Below are 16,513 nucleotides of genomic sequence, written 5' to 3'. Positions count from 1 at the left end.
ACAAAAACATTTAAAAACCCAATTCACTAGAGTACATCTGTCTCACTGTCTCTTAAAATTACATATTTCTGTCAGCTTTGTGTTTCAGAAGCCCCATTGCATGTTAAAAATGTGACAGTTTCCAAGGAATGGCCTAATCAAGGTGCAATCATGTTTAAGAACTATCAAATGAAATATAGAGAAAACACTCCAATAGTTTTAAAAGGGTTGCATTTAAATATAGAAGCTCAGGAGAAAATTGGAATCGTTGGAAGAACAGGATCAGGTAAGAGATAAAGAGAAAACTGTTCTGGATAATGACAGTAGAATATATTGAAAATGACAGTAAAATAAATACCTTATTAATCAGATTTTAAAACAAAAGGATGTTATTTATGAAACAATAGTGTACATAATATTGCAGCTATAGTTTCCCACATGTTTACCAATACTTTCTCTTGCTTTTAAAAACAAAGTGTTGGAGAAACACAGTAGGTCTGATAGTATCTGTACAGAGAAACAAAGTTACGGTTCGAGTCCAATGATCCTTCATTAGAACTGACTCAAACCATTATAATACACTAAGCACAAAATACTATAACACTGTTTTTTCTTTAGAGATGCTGCCAGACCTCTTGTTTCTTCTGCATTCTCTGTTTTTGTTTCTGGCATTCATACTTCTTCATGTTAATCTTTCATTGCTTCGATGACTCATTTTAGTTCTGGGACTAGTTCTAGCACTGCTTCACTTCTTGCTCATCTAAAAATATTCTGATGCAGAAGACAGTTTTAGACACATCGTAGAATCACCATTCATATTTCACCATGTGAATGATATCAATTATCTTTTTTTCCCAATACACTTGCAGTTTTGCTCTCATTTACCTCTATATCTGAATCTTTATTTGCTTTATAGTGTTATAATAGCTCCCTTCCTATTCTATAGCTTGATACAAACAGATTTATACTTACCAATATCCCTTCTATCATCCTGACATTTTAGCATTGTAATAGAATGTAACACTTCTACCCAGCATCGCTTCCAGCGTTAGCTTTAGCCATGTCTCTGGTTTATCAAAACTCAGATTCTTACAAATCCAAAACATATTTTTTAAAAAGAAGAAAACCAAACTGGAAATGGTTACAAATTTATAAAGAACTAAAATGACTTGTCGATTTGGTGGAGTGGCCTAAGCTAATAGGACAGAAAAAAACTTAAGATTATAAATGTATTCTGGATCATAGTATTCAATCTTTACAATACAATTAACATCACTATCAGAGTAGATAATAAAGGTTATCACAACGGTGTGACCAAGATGTAAGTAGAAGTCCTTGACAAATATTCACAACAAACTACATAGCTCTATACATTATTATGACACCAGCAATAACTTGGGTTGGATTAAAACTGCAGAAACAAGAATAGCAGACAGCAACACTGAACTGTCTCATGCTTGAACTTATAACAACAAATCATTCATTTAAGTTAAATATGGGTCTGGTATCGGGTAGTGGTGGTGTTGGGGCTTGGTTGTGACAGAAGAGAGGGGTTCGGAGGTGTAAGGTTTTCAGTTTAAAACTATAATCTAAAACAAGCATCAAGGCTTTTTTGGGATAACAAAAGGAAGTAACCTCTTCCTTAGCATCAATTTGAATATTTAAGACATCCACTACATCCCTGATAAAGATTTGAAAGGGCAATTTCCTGGTCCTATGCTTCCAGTTGGAAGTAATTTTAGAGGAAGCACAGATTAGAAATTAGCCTTTGGTATCATTGCCAAAAGGTGTGTTGCTGGAAAAGCACAGCAGGTCAGGCAGCATCTGAGGAGCAGGAGGGTCGACATTTCCTGCATAAGTGCTTCATTAGGGAAAAAAAACTTTGTGGGCTTGTGAAAGATTCTATAATGTGAGTTTTTTCCTTCCTTTATAATATCACTGAAATCTTGGTTTCAACAACAAAACCTTGTATGAATGTAGCATAGTTCATGGTGTAAAATATTACACAGATTTGTTCTCTCATAAAGTTTGAAATGTGGCCATAAAAAGGGATTTTGGGCTAATGACTAAATGAGATAAATTTGATATGTGTACTAAAGGAACAAAGTGAATTTCAGACTAAAAGTTTTAGGGAAGGAATTCTAGAGCTTAAGGCTTTGGCAGCTAAAGGCGTGCTGCCAATTACAGAATGATTAAAATGGAGGATGCTCAGGAGACCAGAATGAAGTCAGTGCAAATAACTCAGAGGATTGTCAGTTAAAATAAATTCTAAAGATAGAGAGGAACAAAGGTTTTGAAAGAAAGGAAAATTAAATCCTTTCACTTTACTGGGAGCCAGTGTTGGACATCTACACAGGGTGAACGGTGTGAGTTATGAGTTAGGACACAGGCAGAAAATTACTGCATGCCCTCAGCTTTACAGAGGATAAACATAGAAGGGAGGCTAAGTGTGCACTGGTTAAAAAAAAAAGTGCAGACATAACAGAAAGCAATGATGTATTTTCAGACGATTTCACGAAGAAGCAGCATGTCGACAAAAAATAGAAACCTACAGTCTTACACTTAACTAACATACAAACTTCTCAAATATTGACAATTTCTTGTTGTAGGGAAGTCTTCACTGAGTGTTGCATTATTCAGACTAGTTGAACCAGTCACAGGGACCATCCTGATTGATGATGTTGATATTTGCACTGTTGCTTTGGAAGACCTGAGAAGTAAACTTTCAGTGATTCCACAGGACCCAGTTCTATTTGTTGGTACAGTGAGGTAGGAACTCTTCTTAAATCCCCCAATTATTATCAGATGTTGATTACATGGTACAATATTGTTTTATTTTTAATTTACTGTGTGATTTCTGTTTTGGGATCTTTGCTACACACTGCACTGGTCTCGAATGTGCAGATTTAAAACTGAGATTTTATACATACCACCTGTAACCAGATGGTGTAAAGGTGATCACTGCAGGATTTTTGTTTATGTTTTGTCCCATAGAAATGTTTGGGACACTTTCCCATATGGTACATGACTAAACACTTGTTAAATGTGGTGCACATCTAATGGACTGCAGTGGTTCACCCTTCTCAAGAGAATTAGAAATACACAGAAAGTGTATTTCTGTCCTAGCCAGTGATGCCTCCATCCTGTGAAAGAATAATAAAAATACAATGCAATTTAAGAACAAGAAAGTAGAAAATAGTTACCATACAATCCTAATGCAGTCAACAAAAATGTTTATTTGTAATAAAGTCAGTATACTGCTACTTTTTAAGTAGACAATTCACATGAAATGAAAACTGACTCGCTGACATCGTGATAGGCCATCGGCTTTTCTTTCCTCGAGGAACGTTTCAGTATCAAAGCTCTGAGCATCACATTAATGTTTTAACCAACACTTTCACACATTACAACATACCTCTGGAACAGCTGGGACTTGGACCCAGGTCTCCTGGCCCAGAGATAATCTCAACAGAAACACAAAACCACTTAGTCAAAGTCATTATGTCATTTATTTTCTTCTTCTTTTGTCACAGATCTAGAAGTGTCATAATCTTCATCCATCGTTGTTAATATTCAACTTCACAAATTGGAATGTAATGCCTAATTGGAGAATATTGGATAAATGTGAAATATTGTAGATTTTATATATCTGATAATGACTCTTCAGAAAGCTGGATATTGTATCTTATTGGTTGATTCAGTGGGACAGGTCATTATTAGCATTGACCATATCTAATCATACTGTTCTGTGGGTCTGCTTTTCCACAACACTTCTTTAAATCTTGCACCATCTGTTAAAATTTCTGTGGTATTTATTCCCTAGTGAATCTTTATGATGGAAGATACTTTGAAATTTCCATTAATACTAAAAAAAAATACAGGGGAGGAATTAAGTGCATCACCATCACTAAAGAAGTAGTATTAGACAAATTAATAGGGCTAAAGACTGACAAGCCCCTGATCCTGATGGCCTGTATCCTATGATCTTAAAAGAGACAGCCACAGAGCTGGTGGATACATTGTTTGTAATTTTCCTGCACCTGTACAAGGTGTTGTGAGGTCACATCTGAAATACTGTGAGTAGTACTGGTCCACTTGTTTAAGAAAAGATTATTATTTCATTAGAGGCTGTTCAGAGAAAGTTCACTAGGATGATCCTTGGTACGGAGGGGTAGTCTTATGAAGAATGACTACACAGTTTGTGACTCAACTCATTGGAGTTTACAAGAATGAGAAGTGATCTCATTGAAGCATATTGGATTCTTAAGGAGCTTGACACAGTAAATGCTGAGAGGATGCTTCCCCCTTTGGGAAAGCCTAGGACAAGAGGGCATAGTCACAGAATGAAGGAGTGCCAATTTAAGACTAAAATGAGAAGGAATTTCTTTCCTCTGAGGGTTGAGAGTCTTTGGAACTCCTTTCCACAGAGAGCTATGGGGATAGATTCCTTGTATATTTAAGGCTGAGATAGATAGTTCTTTTAATCAAGGATTTTGGGAAAAGGCAGTAAAGTGGAGATGAGGAATGGTGGATCACCAATAATCCTATTAAAAGGTGGAGCAGGCTTGAGGGGCCAAACAGCCTACTCCTGTTCCTATTTCTTACAGTCTTATGGATCATCATTTTGTCTCTCTTACATTATTAGCACCTTACTTTGGTTCAATAGTCATTTGTATAAATATTGACTTGAATTCATTTTTCATTAACTAAATTCTGTACTTTCCCAAAGGTACAACTTAGATCCTTTTAGGAATTACAATGATGATGCAATATGGGAAGCTCTTGAAAGGACCTATATGAAGGATATGGTAAGTTTAACACAACTTAAAGACTAAAAAATGATGCTAATTAATATTAACAAATCAGGCGATTATACTCCTATGGTCCTCTGTGAAGTGTCTAATTGCTTTTATAGTTTCAACAACACTCAGCTGTTTTTATAATGTTTAGTGGCTCAAAAGTATTTTTCAAAACATTAGCAAGTGTGGATTTATAGATTATTTCAGCAGAGGTTCCAGATAATACCTTTATCTATGTTACTGTTATCCATAACAGACAGTATCTATTTTAGACAGAAAAAGACGTCCGCACTGGATGTGCACACTTCTGCTGTAGGTCACACTCTACATCATTTAATTGAGGAGAATATGTGCTGAAAGTGTACAAATGGGGCAGATCCTAATTTGACCTTAATGATGCTATTTTAAACTCATGGCCTAATCACCTGCACTGTTAAAATCACATTGTTGCTGACTGATTCCTAAACATTGTTAGTGAAGTCTGCAGGCACTGAGGTGGCAGGTGGGGAAAGCTTTGGTTCTGGATTCAAAAGTCCTGCTTGTATCATTTTCTCTAGATCATGGTTGCTACAATCCCCTCTTGCCCTGTAGTGGGAGGATGGTTATCAGTGGCAGCACAATGGAAGACAAAATATCCAAAGAGGGGAGCATAAGTGGTGGAGGAGGATTCTCAGGGCTTTCTGGGTACAATTCTTTTACCTCAACCTGAATGCAGAATGTGTTTCCAAAGGAAATACTAACTGAGATCTGCCACATACAGCAAACAGACCAGCAGCTTCACAGCAGGGCAAGTGTGATGTTGTCAGTGACTGTGAAGATGACACTTGTCATTAATGTCTTTGTATTGGGGTCTTTCCAGGCCGGAGTGGGTGGAATATCTAGTATGATGCCTCACTGGTGTAGACACAAGCCCACTAATACTTTCTGTGCTAAGAGAGGAGAATATGTTATATTCCATCTTTCCAGAAAAAAAGCAGACTCTATATAACTTTACTAGGATAGTGGTTTCCCCATTATGCAAAAAGTTATGACATGTTTAAATTCAGAAATAGTTCCACAACAGCCACTAAAATGTCCAGAGATACCTGCTGGCCCCTTGGCTCTTGTCTCTGATGTGCAACCCAACTAGAGATGGACAGTTTGCATATAAAGAAAGTGTAAGCAATGTTTTCTGACCTTTCTGCAGGAACTCTGCAGTATCTCCCAACATCTGTCATAGTTTACTGCATCTTGTTCAATCTTGCCATCATTTTTAAAAAATTTCATTCATAGGATATGGGCATTGCTGACTGGCCAACATTTATGGCCCATCCCTTGTGGCCTTAAGAAGGTGGTAAGTGAGCTGCCTTCTCAAATCGCTGCAATCCATTTAGTGTAGGTATGCCCACAATGCTGTCAGGGAAGAAGTACCAGGATTTTGACCCAGTGACATTGAAGGTAGTGGCATTTCCATGTGTCTGCTGACCTTGCCCAACTTGATGGTAGTGGTCATAGGTTTGAAAAAAATCTATCTCAGGAGCTTTGGTGAATTTCTGCAGTAGATTTTCCACATGATGTATGCTGCTGCTACTGAATGTCAGTTGTGGGGGAATGAATGTTTGAAGATGTGGTGCAAATCTAGCAGGCTGCTTTGTCCTGGATGGTGTCAAGCTTCTTGGGTGTTGTTGGAGCTGCAATCATCCAGATAATTGGGGAGTATTTCATCACGCATCTGACTTGTGCCTTGTGGCCAGGCTTTGGGTAGATTTGAGGTGACTTAGTTGCTACAAAATTCTTTGCCTCTGACCTGCTTTTATGTCTCAGTACTTACGTGATTAACCCAGTTCAATTTCTGATCAATGGTAACTCCTAGGATGTTGATAGTGGGGATACAGAACAAAAGAACAAACAAAGAGCAAAGAATAATAGAGCACAGGAGGGCCCTTCAGCCCTCCGAGTCTGCACTGACACATTTTGCCCTTCCATGCCAAAACTGTCTTCATTCACTATTCCCTTCCTATTCATGTATTTGTCCAGGTGTTTCTTGAATGCTGCTATTGTGTCTACTTACACCAACTCCTCTAGCAGTGCGTTCCAGGCACTAACCACTCTTTGTGTGAAAAACATACCTCGCACATATCTTTTAAACTTCTCTCCTCTCACTTTGAACTTGTATCCCCTAAATGTTGACCCCTCCACACAAGAAACAAAACCTCAAACTTTCCACTCTATCCATGCCATTCACAATCTTATTAGGTCATCCCTTGACCTCCTACATTGTAGTGAAAACAAATCTGATCTATCTTTCTTCATAGCTAAAATCCCCCATACCAGGCAACATTCTGTTAAACCTTCTCTGTACCCTCTCCAAAGCATCTACATCCTTCTGGATGTGATGGTGATGTCACTGAATGCCCAGAGGTGATGATTAAATTCTCCTTTGTTGGAGATACACATTGCCTGGCATTTGAGTGATGTAAATGTTACTTAGTTATTGCCACTGGGTATACAGTGAGGAGTAGAAGATGAGAAGGAAGAAGGGTAGAGGCATTCAATCACCCTTTTTCTGACTGGGCTGTCCACGGTCAGCTTATTTGACTGTGTGAATTAACAGTCACGCATCTTAACTTTGATATTGACCAAAGAGTCCACTTGACCAAAATGCTAAAATTATAATCACTCCAAACATTCCAAATCAGTTGTATCAAACAAAGCATCTAGTATTTCACAGTCTATATGATTTACCTATCAGTGACCTTGTAAATTGGTTCTGGTCTTTGTTCATTGTGTCAGCTTAATGCTGAAATAGGGTACACCACAGTCTTCCTTCAGGATAATGACGACCCTAGATTCATAGCCATTGAGTCATATAGTACAGAAGAGGCCCTTTGGCTCATGAAGTCTGCATTGACCAAAATAAAATTACCTCTCTATTCTACACACACATTCCAGCACTTGACCCAAAATTGAGAATGTTACGACATTTCAAGTGCTCATCCATGTACTTTTTAAAAGTTGAGGTTTCCTACCTTGCAAGCAGTACATTTCAGATTCCTACTACTCTCTGGGTGAAAAGAACATTTCCTCAAATGTCACTAAATCTTTTGCTGTTTACTTTCAAATTATGCCCCTTTTGTAATCAATCCTTCAATTAAGGAAAAAGGCTATTTTCTGATCACTCTGTCTTTGTCTCTCATTATCTTATACACCTGATTAGATCATTTCCCACTGCATTGAGAGCAAAGTTATTTACAAGATTAAAGCCATCACCTTTGGTCCTAATGAGTGCTCAATTTACCTTCGATTACCCTGGACTATGGAACATTTGAGGAATAGGTTAATCTAATTGTTTCAAGCTGCTACTATGTAGTTGCAACATGAGTGGAGTTTGATATAGGCATTGACAGGACGTTGCATTATCCAAAAACGTATTTTACATATCATAGAAATGAGAAATGTGGTTCCATAAATTTTAGTATCGGTGTGATGCTAGGTATGTATCTGGAAAGATATCCCAAAGACTGCCAGATAGCTATTCACAACAAGTAAGGTACTGACCATACCCAACCAGTTCTTGCTTGCAAAACTCCCAACGCAATCACACTGTGATTCTGTGATTGGAAACCATTTGCTAGATAAGCCTGAGTATGCTAAACATTAGACCAACAACCAATTTAAAATTGTCAGTTGGGCTCACAGTGTGCTACGCTTATGTATTAGATTAGATTATTTACAGTGTGGAAACAGGCCCTTCGGCCCAACAAGTCCACACCGCCCCGCCGAAGTGCAACCCACCCAGACCCATTCCTCTACACTTACCCCTTCACCTAACACTACGGGCAATTTAGCATGGCCAATTCACCTAACCTGCACATTTTTGAACCGTGGGAGGAAATCAGCGCACCCGGAGGAAACCCACGCAGACACGGGGAGAATGTGCAAACTCCACACATTCAGTCGCCTGAAGCGGGAATTGAACCCAGGTCTCTGGTGCTGTGAGGCAGCAGTGCTAACCACTGTGCCGCCCACTATTCTTGAAAGCTGCTCATATTAATATGCAGGCCCAGTAATTTGCAGACAGAAAGAACAAGTGCACTCATTGTACTTGTTTCAACATTACAAAATAAGTGATAGTCACTCTCTGGGTGTAATACCTTAACCGACTAAAGGCTTCCTGCCTGGTTTAAAATTTAAACAAAGATTGGCACTTAACTGTCATTCTTCACTAACTGGGTGCATTCTTTTAGTAACATGAACTTTTGTCTCATATACTATAAGTGTTGTTTTCCCTTCACTTTGACATTTTTCCTGATGAGTGCAAGATGAAAATCTTCAACCAAATGTATTTTTTTAACAATACAGAAGTAATTAACTTTGTGTTTTCCTTTGGTGCCTGTCTTCTATATGACTTTACATAATACAGTCAGTTATTCTATAACACGATGGTTGTATTCTTGTGGAACCCTGCACTATAGAAAATTTGCTTGTTAGAAACTGTGCTTAAAGTGTTGATGCTGTAATTGCATTACAGCCAACACACATTTTAAACGTTTGCACTGTAGAAACAGTGCCCCCAATTCTTCAATCATGTTACAGCGAATTTGCATTGATGAAACAGAACAATGCAACATTCTCACAATGGCAGCAGAATTGCTGTAGAAGGCTTCTGACATTCAGAGAACAAGACTACAGATGGCCTTCAGCAGCTTTACCATAGAAGACCAAGGTTTGGACTGCACCGCCTCTGTTTGGACTGATTAGCTAATAGGTAATAGCAAGCAACACACTTGCAGAATGACAGTGATGACAGAATGAATGCTGTCATCGAGAGAGACAGGAAGGCAGGTGAGTGTTCCACAAAGTCATGGCCTCTCTCTTCCACCTAGGGAGAGACTTCAGCAATGCTGACAGCCTTGGAGAAAAGATCGTTAAATTACTGTAAGATCCAATGAATTTAAAAAATGACATCAGCAGTCTGAGCATACCATTTGAGTCCAAGCTCCCACTGCAGCTGTCAGATTTTTGCTGACTTTTGTTTGTGCTGCAATGGAAGCTAAGACAGCAGCCATCAGATATTACAATCAGGGGTGGGGTCACAAATGTTCACATGGAATCACTCATCATTTTCACCTTAGAAAAGATGGACTTCAAGACCCACTCACAGCTGTGTGGCAAGACTTTGCCAAACGTGTCCACACTTTTTGTTAGTAATTTTCTGACAATCCTCCCAATGCATTCAGCATTGTGTACGCATATCCACCAGATTTTTCCCTGTTCTATTTGACTGAAGTCCTCACCTGAGTCTCAAAGCACTCTCTGGTGAACCGACCCACGAATGTCTGGTTACAGGGCGCTCATGTCTGGTGCCTCACCATTACACATTTTACCTCTGAGCTACCCTCTCAAGCACAGACAGTTTACCATCTAAACCCAAAAGCTGTATGTGTGTGCACTGGGGGACAGCATTTCAGTATCAAGTTTCTTCTTCCTTCACTCTCCTGCACTACTGCCTGACCAGCGGGGAAAAGACAAAAGAGTAGAAGAAACGGAAGTTGCAAACTTAGAGAATTTTCAGCACAGAAAGAGATTATGTGCTGGTGGGCAAATGAGATGTGAGAAGGAAGGTTAGGGAGGAGCCCACTGTCATCTTGGATCCATTCTATCTAACCTCTGGCCACAGCTTCAGTCATGGACACCGCAATAATGGCCAGCAATGCTCCCCCTTCTGTTATGGTGAAAACTTATGGCTGTAATTGCTCCAGTGTTTGCTGCTGCCTTTGCCTGTGCTGAAAAAGACAGAAAAATATGTCAGCAAGCGAGGTGCAACCTGTTTGGGTGGCTGTCATGGCAAAATAGTTGTTAGTTATGGCTGTGAGGCTTGCAGCAGTTCTAACTGAACACGGGCCAGAGGAAACTATGAATATCAGCTACAAGCCAGAATTGAAGGAAACTGGTGAGTGAGAGATGAGGAAACTACTTTGAATTTGGGTGAGATTAATGAGACAGTTGTTGCAATATGAGATTTGAAGATGGAGGGTCAACTAGACCAAAGATGTGCAGGTCAGGTGAATTGGCCATGCTAAATTGCCCATAGTGTTAGGTAAGGGGCAAATGTAGGGGTATGGGTGGGTTGTGCTTCGGCAGGTCGGTGTGGACTTGTTGGGCCGAAGGGTCTATTTCCACACTGTAATGTAATCTAACCTAGACTTCTGTGGGTAGAGGAGCTTTTCTTCCTGCTGGCCACCTGCATCAATATTACACAGGGCTGTATTGGCTAATTATGACTGTCCCAGGTTAAAACTTGTATGATCAATTCCATCACTTTTCGAAGCAAAACATATTTCCCCTTTAAAAGGAGTTGGCTTGCTTTAAGTTGTTCATGCTATATTGAATGCATTCCAGTCTCTTAGGATTTTGTGCATCAGATACTTAGAAGGCTAGTTAATCAACAGTGCACTTACTGTTAGCTACATATTGCAATCATGTAAATGAGCAGGCAGCATGAATTTTATATTCCCAACACTTCTCAGCACTCATTTTGGGTCTTATCCAATATTTCCTCCACTGTTTACTTCAGTTCAAACAGTATGTCAGATATTATTTTGTAATCTAGTGACAATCAGAGCAGCTTGTATAGAATTGTGCTTTAAATTCACTTTTTGATGGAATGCTCATTTTGCTGTATCATCTGTTTCTACCTACCAAAACAAAGACTTGTCCTTCATAACAAATGAGCCCTCAAAGAACAATACAACCTTCTAATGAATGCATTCATATTAGATTGCTGGAGGATTGGTCATGAGATGTTCCAACACTGCGAGTGACAATCTGTTCTCCCAGCAACCAGAAAATAAACAATTAACTTTGGTCAACACAACTCTAGAAGCTGTATTAATCAATGATCAGAACAGTGAAAGATCACCAGCCCACCTTGTACACAAAGTATTAATAAAATGCTAGCTGCAGAGCTAGATAACTATATATTAGGTGGGTCCCATTTTTAAAATAAAAGTTTTGAGATAAAAAAGACTGAGCATTGAATTCAAGAAGAAATTTAAAGTCCTGTGGGTTTGGTTAATGGTACAGGAATGGTGGGAGCTGAGGACAGTATTTTGCTGGGGGAGCTAAGGAGAGGCCTCCACTGTCCTATTGAAAGAGCATCAATCACCAGATGACCCTGGAAGAAGGTGAGGATCTTGGGGAAGCTGGGCACATGGAGGTCCTGGGCCTCCTTCACCGCCGCTCCCTCACCACCAGACGCCTGGAGGAAGAATGCCTCATCTTCCGCCTCGGAACACTTCAACCCCAGGGCATCAATGTGGACTTCAACAGCTTCCTCATTTCCCCTTCCCCCACCTCATCCTAGTTCTAAACTTCCAGCTCAGCACTGTCCCCATGACTTGTCCAGACTTGTCCGACCTGCCTATCTTCTTTTCCACCTATCCACTCCACCCTCTCCTCCTTGACCTATCACCTTCATCCCCTCCCCCACTCACCCATTGTACTCTATGCTACTCTCTCCCCACCCCTACCCTCCTCTAGCTCATCTCTCCACGCTTCAGGCTCACTGCCTTTATTCCTGATGAAGGGCTTTTGCTCGAAACGTCGATTTTGCTGCTCGTTGGATGCTGCCTGAACTGCTGTGCTCTTCCAGCACCACTAATCCAGGCAGACAAGTTTGACAATCGGGGAGGTGTGGTGGGTTGCTATGCACAGTGGAAGGAGCTGCAGGGCAAATATTATAATCAGGGGACCAAATCTGCAGACTGTGGGTTACTCCATTCCTGTTGGTCTCCCCAAGCAGCCCCAGCCCTCCTGATGTGGGAAGGGAGATAGCTCTTGATTGCCACTTAAGTAACTTGATTGGTTGCCAAATTGGCAGGCACGCTGACATGTTTCTGCCCAATGGCAACCACTGTACTCCTTTCCCGACACTTTCCTCCAAGATATATTGTCAGCCTTCCCATTTCCCAGACCGACTTGAAAAGCCGAGGAAAAAGAATCAGTCCTCTGTTGATGAAAATACTTATTCCAAGGCTTAGATCATGACAATTCTTACAATCAGCAGCAAGAAAGCCATTGGTTACATTCTTTTATATACAGACTGGTTAAAGATTATTTTTGAACTTTTATAGGAAAACACAATATTATCAGAGGAAGAATATAATGTTACATAGTCATTTTGAAACTTCTTTTATTTTTGAAGATTTCAAAACTCCCAAAGAAACTGGATTCTGATGTGATTGAAAATGGGGAAAACTTCTCTGTTGGAGAACGTCAGTTACTTTGCATGGCAAGAGCTCTTCTGAGGCATTCAAAGGTAAGAGAAAGAAATTAAAGTTAGGCTTCAAGGATAAAAAGTATGAAAGAACTAAACAAACATTACCAAGAATGTCTTAAAGGAGACAATTGCTGAAAACAAAAGTGACATTAATCAAGAAGTTGTGATGTTATACAGAAACATGGAACAAGGTTAGGCCTCTTAGCCCTTTAAGCCTGATCTGGTTTTATCCTCAACTCTACATTCCTGCATCCTCTAACAAACTTTCATTCTGTTAGTAGTCAAGAATCTATCTACCTCTGCCTTAAAAATATTGAGAGGCATAGAGAAGGTGAATAGCAAGGGTCTCTTCCTACAGTGGGAAAGTTCAAAATTGGGGGCTTATTTTTAAGGTGAGAGAAGAACATCTTAAAAAGGACATAAAGGTTCATTTATTTTGCACAGTGTGGTTTGTATATGAATGGACTGCCTGAGGAAGTGGTGGATGCAGATACGTTTACAATAATTAAAAGACACTTGGATAACTACGTGAATAAGAAAGATTTGGAGACATAAGGGCCAAACATAGGCAGGTAGGATTAGTTTAGTTTGGGAACGTGGCCGGCGTGGACTAGTTGGACCAAAGGGTCTGTTTCCATGCTGAATGAGTCTATGACTCTGTGACACTGTAACTCCAACAAGTTAGTTAGACATGACTTCCCTTTGACTAAACCATGTTAGCTCTGCCTTATTACCTTGAGCTTATCCAAGTGCCCTGTTACAATGTCTTTAAGAATAGCCTCTAACATTTTCCCTGTGACAAGTGTTAAACTAACTGGCCAATAGTTCCTTGCTTTCTGCATCTGTCCTTTTTGACTAAAGGAATTACATTAGCTATTTTACAATCTAAAGGAACCTTCCCCAAATCTATTAAGTTTTGGAAAATTAAAACCAACACATCAACCATCTCATTAGCTACTTCTTCAGAGACCCATAGAATAAAATTCATCAAGACTTGGGAACTTGTTAATTTACTGAGTACTATTTCCTTGGTAACTGAAACTTTCTTGAATTCCTCCGTCACTTTCAAATCCTGACTTACAGCTATTTGCAGGATGTTATTTGTATCTTCTCGTGAAGACCGATACAAAATATCTTTTCAATTAATCTCCTAGCTCTTTAACCTCCATAACTAATTCCCCTGACTCATTTTCGATAGGAACATTTATTTTGTTCGTTCCTTTTTAAAAACATTTGAAAATACATTTCTTATCTGTTCTTATAATTTTGGCTAACTTTCTCTCATCCTCCAAGTTTTTTCCCTGCTTGTTAATCTCTTAGTAATTCTTTACATTTTAAAAATATTCTGTCTAATCCTCTGATCCTTTCTTTGTACAATTTTATGTTTTTCTTTTGTCTTTGATACTATCTTTGACTTTTTTTAGTTAACCATGAATGGCAGGTCTGTCTTTTGGAATTTTCCTTATTTGTTGGAATGTATGAATTCTGCACTTGTGGATATTATTGCACTGATCTGTTGCTTGCTAGAACAACGAGTAAGTTCAAGCACCACATGTGCATTGTGGATGGCTTTAATGGTGCTAAGGTAAGATAGAAAAGCTAAAAGGAAAGGAAATCCAATTATAGAATACCTTATAACAAACCTCTATTTGTTTCTCCATTAGATTATAGTTTTAGATGAGGCTACAGCATCCATTGATTCAGAAACAGATTTGTTGGTTCAACAGACCATCAGAGAGGCATTTAAAGATTGCACAATGCTGACAATTGCACATCGAATAAATACAGTTCTGGAATGTGACAGAATTCTAGTTATGGAAAATGGAAAGGTAAGGATGTCCTGTACAGATGCTGTGGATACCTTTAAATGCTATTAGCTTCTACTAACAGTACCCAATAGACAACCTGCCTCTAGATAATTGAAATGTCCCCCCTCAAGTAATCGCTTGACGATTAGACTGTGGCCATTACAATTATCATTTATCAAGACTTGTTGTTGAATTGGAAAGAAAAAGTGCAAGAATTGCTCATTTGTAAAGTTTTATATAGTTCTGTCCTATATCTATATAGCAACAGTGAGCGTAAATCAAGCATTGTAATTTAGATTAGATTAGATTACTTACAGTGTGGAAACAGGCCCTTCGGCCCAACAAGTCCACACCGCCCTGCCGAAGCGCAACCCACCCATACCCCTATATTTACCCCTTACCTAACACTACGGGCAATTTAGCATGGCCAATTCACCTGACCTGCACATCTTTGGACTGTGGGAGGAAACCGGAGCACCCGGAGGAAACCCACGCAGACACGGGGAGAACATGCAAACTCCACACAGTCAGTCGCCTGAGGCGGGAATTAAACCCGGGTCTCTGGCCCTGTGAGGCAGTAGTGCTAATCACTGTGCCACAGTGCCGCCCACCAACAGACACACAATGGAATCATCATTAGTACATACTAATGGCGGTACTTATCTGAAAATGATAAAATTATAGTTGGGATAAGACTGACCCATAACCATATGATTACAAATAGAAAACTGGTGTAATTTGATGGCAGCTGTGCTTCCCCTCCCCCATTAGGTAAGCAATATCCATGATGCTCATCTTCACTACAATGCTAAAATTCACAATTCTAGTTGCAACACCATTATTCTTTATGCCCAGCATGAATCTATAGCCTAGTGTTTCTCATCAGTGCACATTTGTTAGAATGCTGATAAGATAATTACAATATTCGGTTACTATTTTTCAGGCTGTGGAATTCGACAAGCCAGCTGTGCTGATACAGAATCAGAATTCAATTTTTGCGTCTATGCTGGCTGCTACCAACAAAATGGAATCATAAATATGCAAAGAAAATTCACATGCGTGTTCAGAATTTCTACAAAAACATACTTTGATTAGATTAGAGAAAGATTGACTCAAATGTTCTTAAATATAAATGTGCCTATGGAGCTGAATGCATTATTTTGAATATATCAGTGGGATGAGCAATTACTTACATAATCTCATGTTTCAGTTATTGCGAGGTGAGAATAAATTGGCTCCAAGTTTTATGATCATGATGATACTGAAGCTATACACCATTGGGTTTAATGGTAATTTATTTCAGGAAATAAAACATTAGAGCTCAGTGTCAAAAATATATTCTGACTGCACTATTTTATTATTTATTAAAGTTGTGCTCAGAGATTGGTTAACACAATGAAATCAGTTATTGCTAGCTCCCTGCTGCATATAGGAAGGAATTTACATTGCTGCTTGGTCAATATTATAGCAGAAGGCAGACAGACCTATCTCTTGAATAATAGCGTGCACATTAAACTTAACCTTATTTCCTAGCAAGTTCTGCAATATTACTTTACACTAAATTCTGTTCATCAACCTGTTTTAAATAAATAGATTGGTTGCAAAATGTGATGACACACCAAATATAGGCCTGGGGATCACATTGTATGACTAAGCCATTCCAGTTG

General features: G+C 39.2%; 1 protein-coding gene across 2 annotated transcripts in view; it reads left to right on the top strand.

The window, feature by feature from the left end:
- abcc12 (ATP-binding cassette, sub-family C (CFTR/MRP), member 12) overlaps positions 1–16,182 on the top strand; it is a 117,490-nt gene extending 101,308 nt beyond the window's left edge. For both annotated transcript variants that reach the window (XM_072596245.1, XM_072596243.1), the window contains 6 exons: positions 76–265; positions 2,589–2,748; positions 4,709–4,787; positions 12,964–13,077; positions 14,703–14,867; positions 15,790–16,182. In XM_072596245.1, coding sequence (XP_072452346.1) covers positions 76–265; positions 2,589–2,748; positions 4,709–4,787; positions 12,964–13,077; positions 14,703–14,867; positions 15,790–15,882 — 801 coding nt within the window. In that variant the 3' untranslated portion in view covers positions 15,883–16,182. The remainder of the gene's footprint in view (positions 1–75; positions 266–2,588; positions 2,749–4,708; positions 4,788–12,963; positions 13,078–14,702; positions 14,868–15,789) is intronic.
- The last annotated feature ends 331 nt before the right edge of the window (positions 16,183–16,513 follow it).

This window comes from Chiloscyllium punctatum, chromosome 26, assembly GCF_047496795.1.
Source record: "Chiloscyllium punctatum isolate Juve2018m chromosome 26, sChiPun1.3, whole genome shotgun sequence".
Taxonomy (NCBI): domain Eukaryota; kingdom Metazoa; phylum Chordata; class Chondrichthyes; order Orectolobiformes; family Hemiscylliidae; genus Chiloscyllium; species Chiloscyllium punctatum.
The sequence above is the reverse complement of the archived record's forward strand: the minus strand, read 5'-3'. Positions and strand labels throughout refer to the sequence as shown.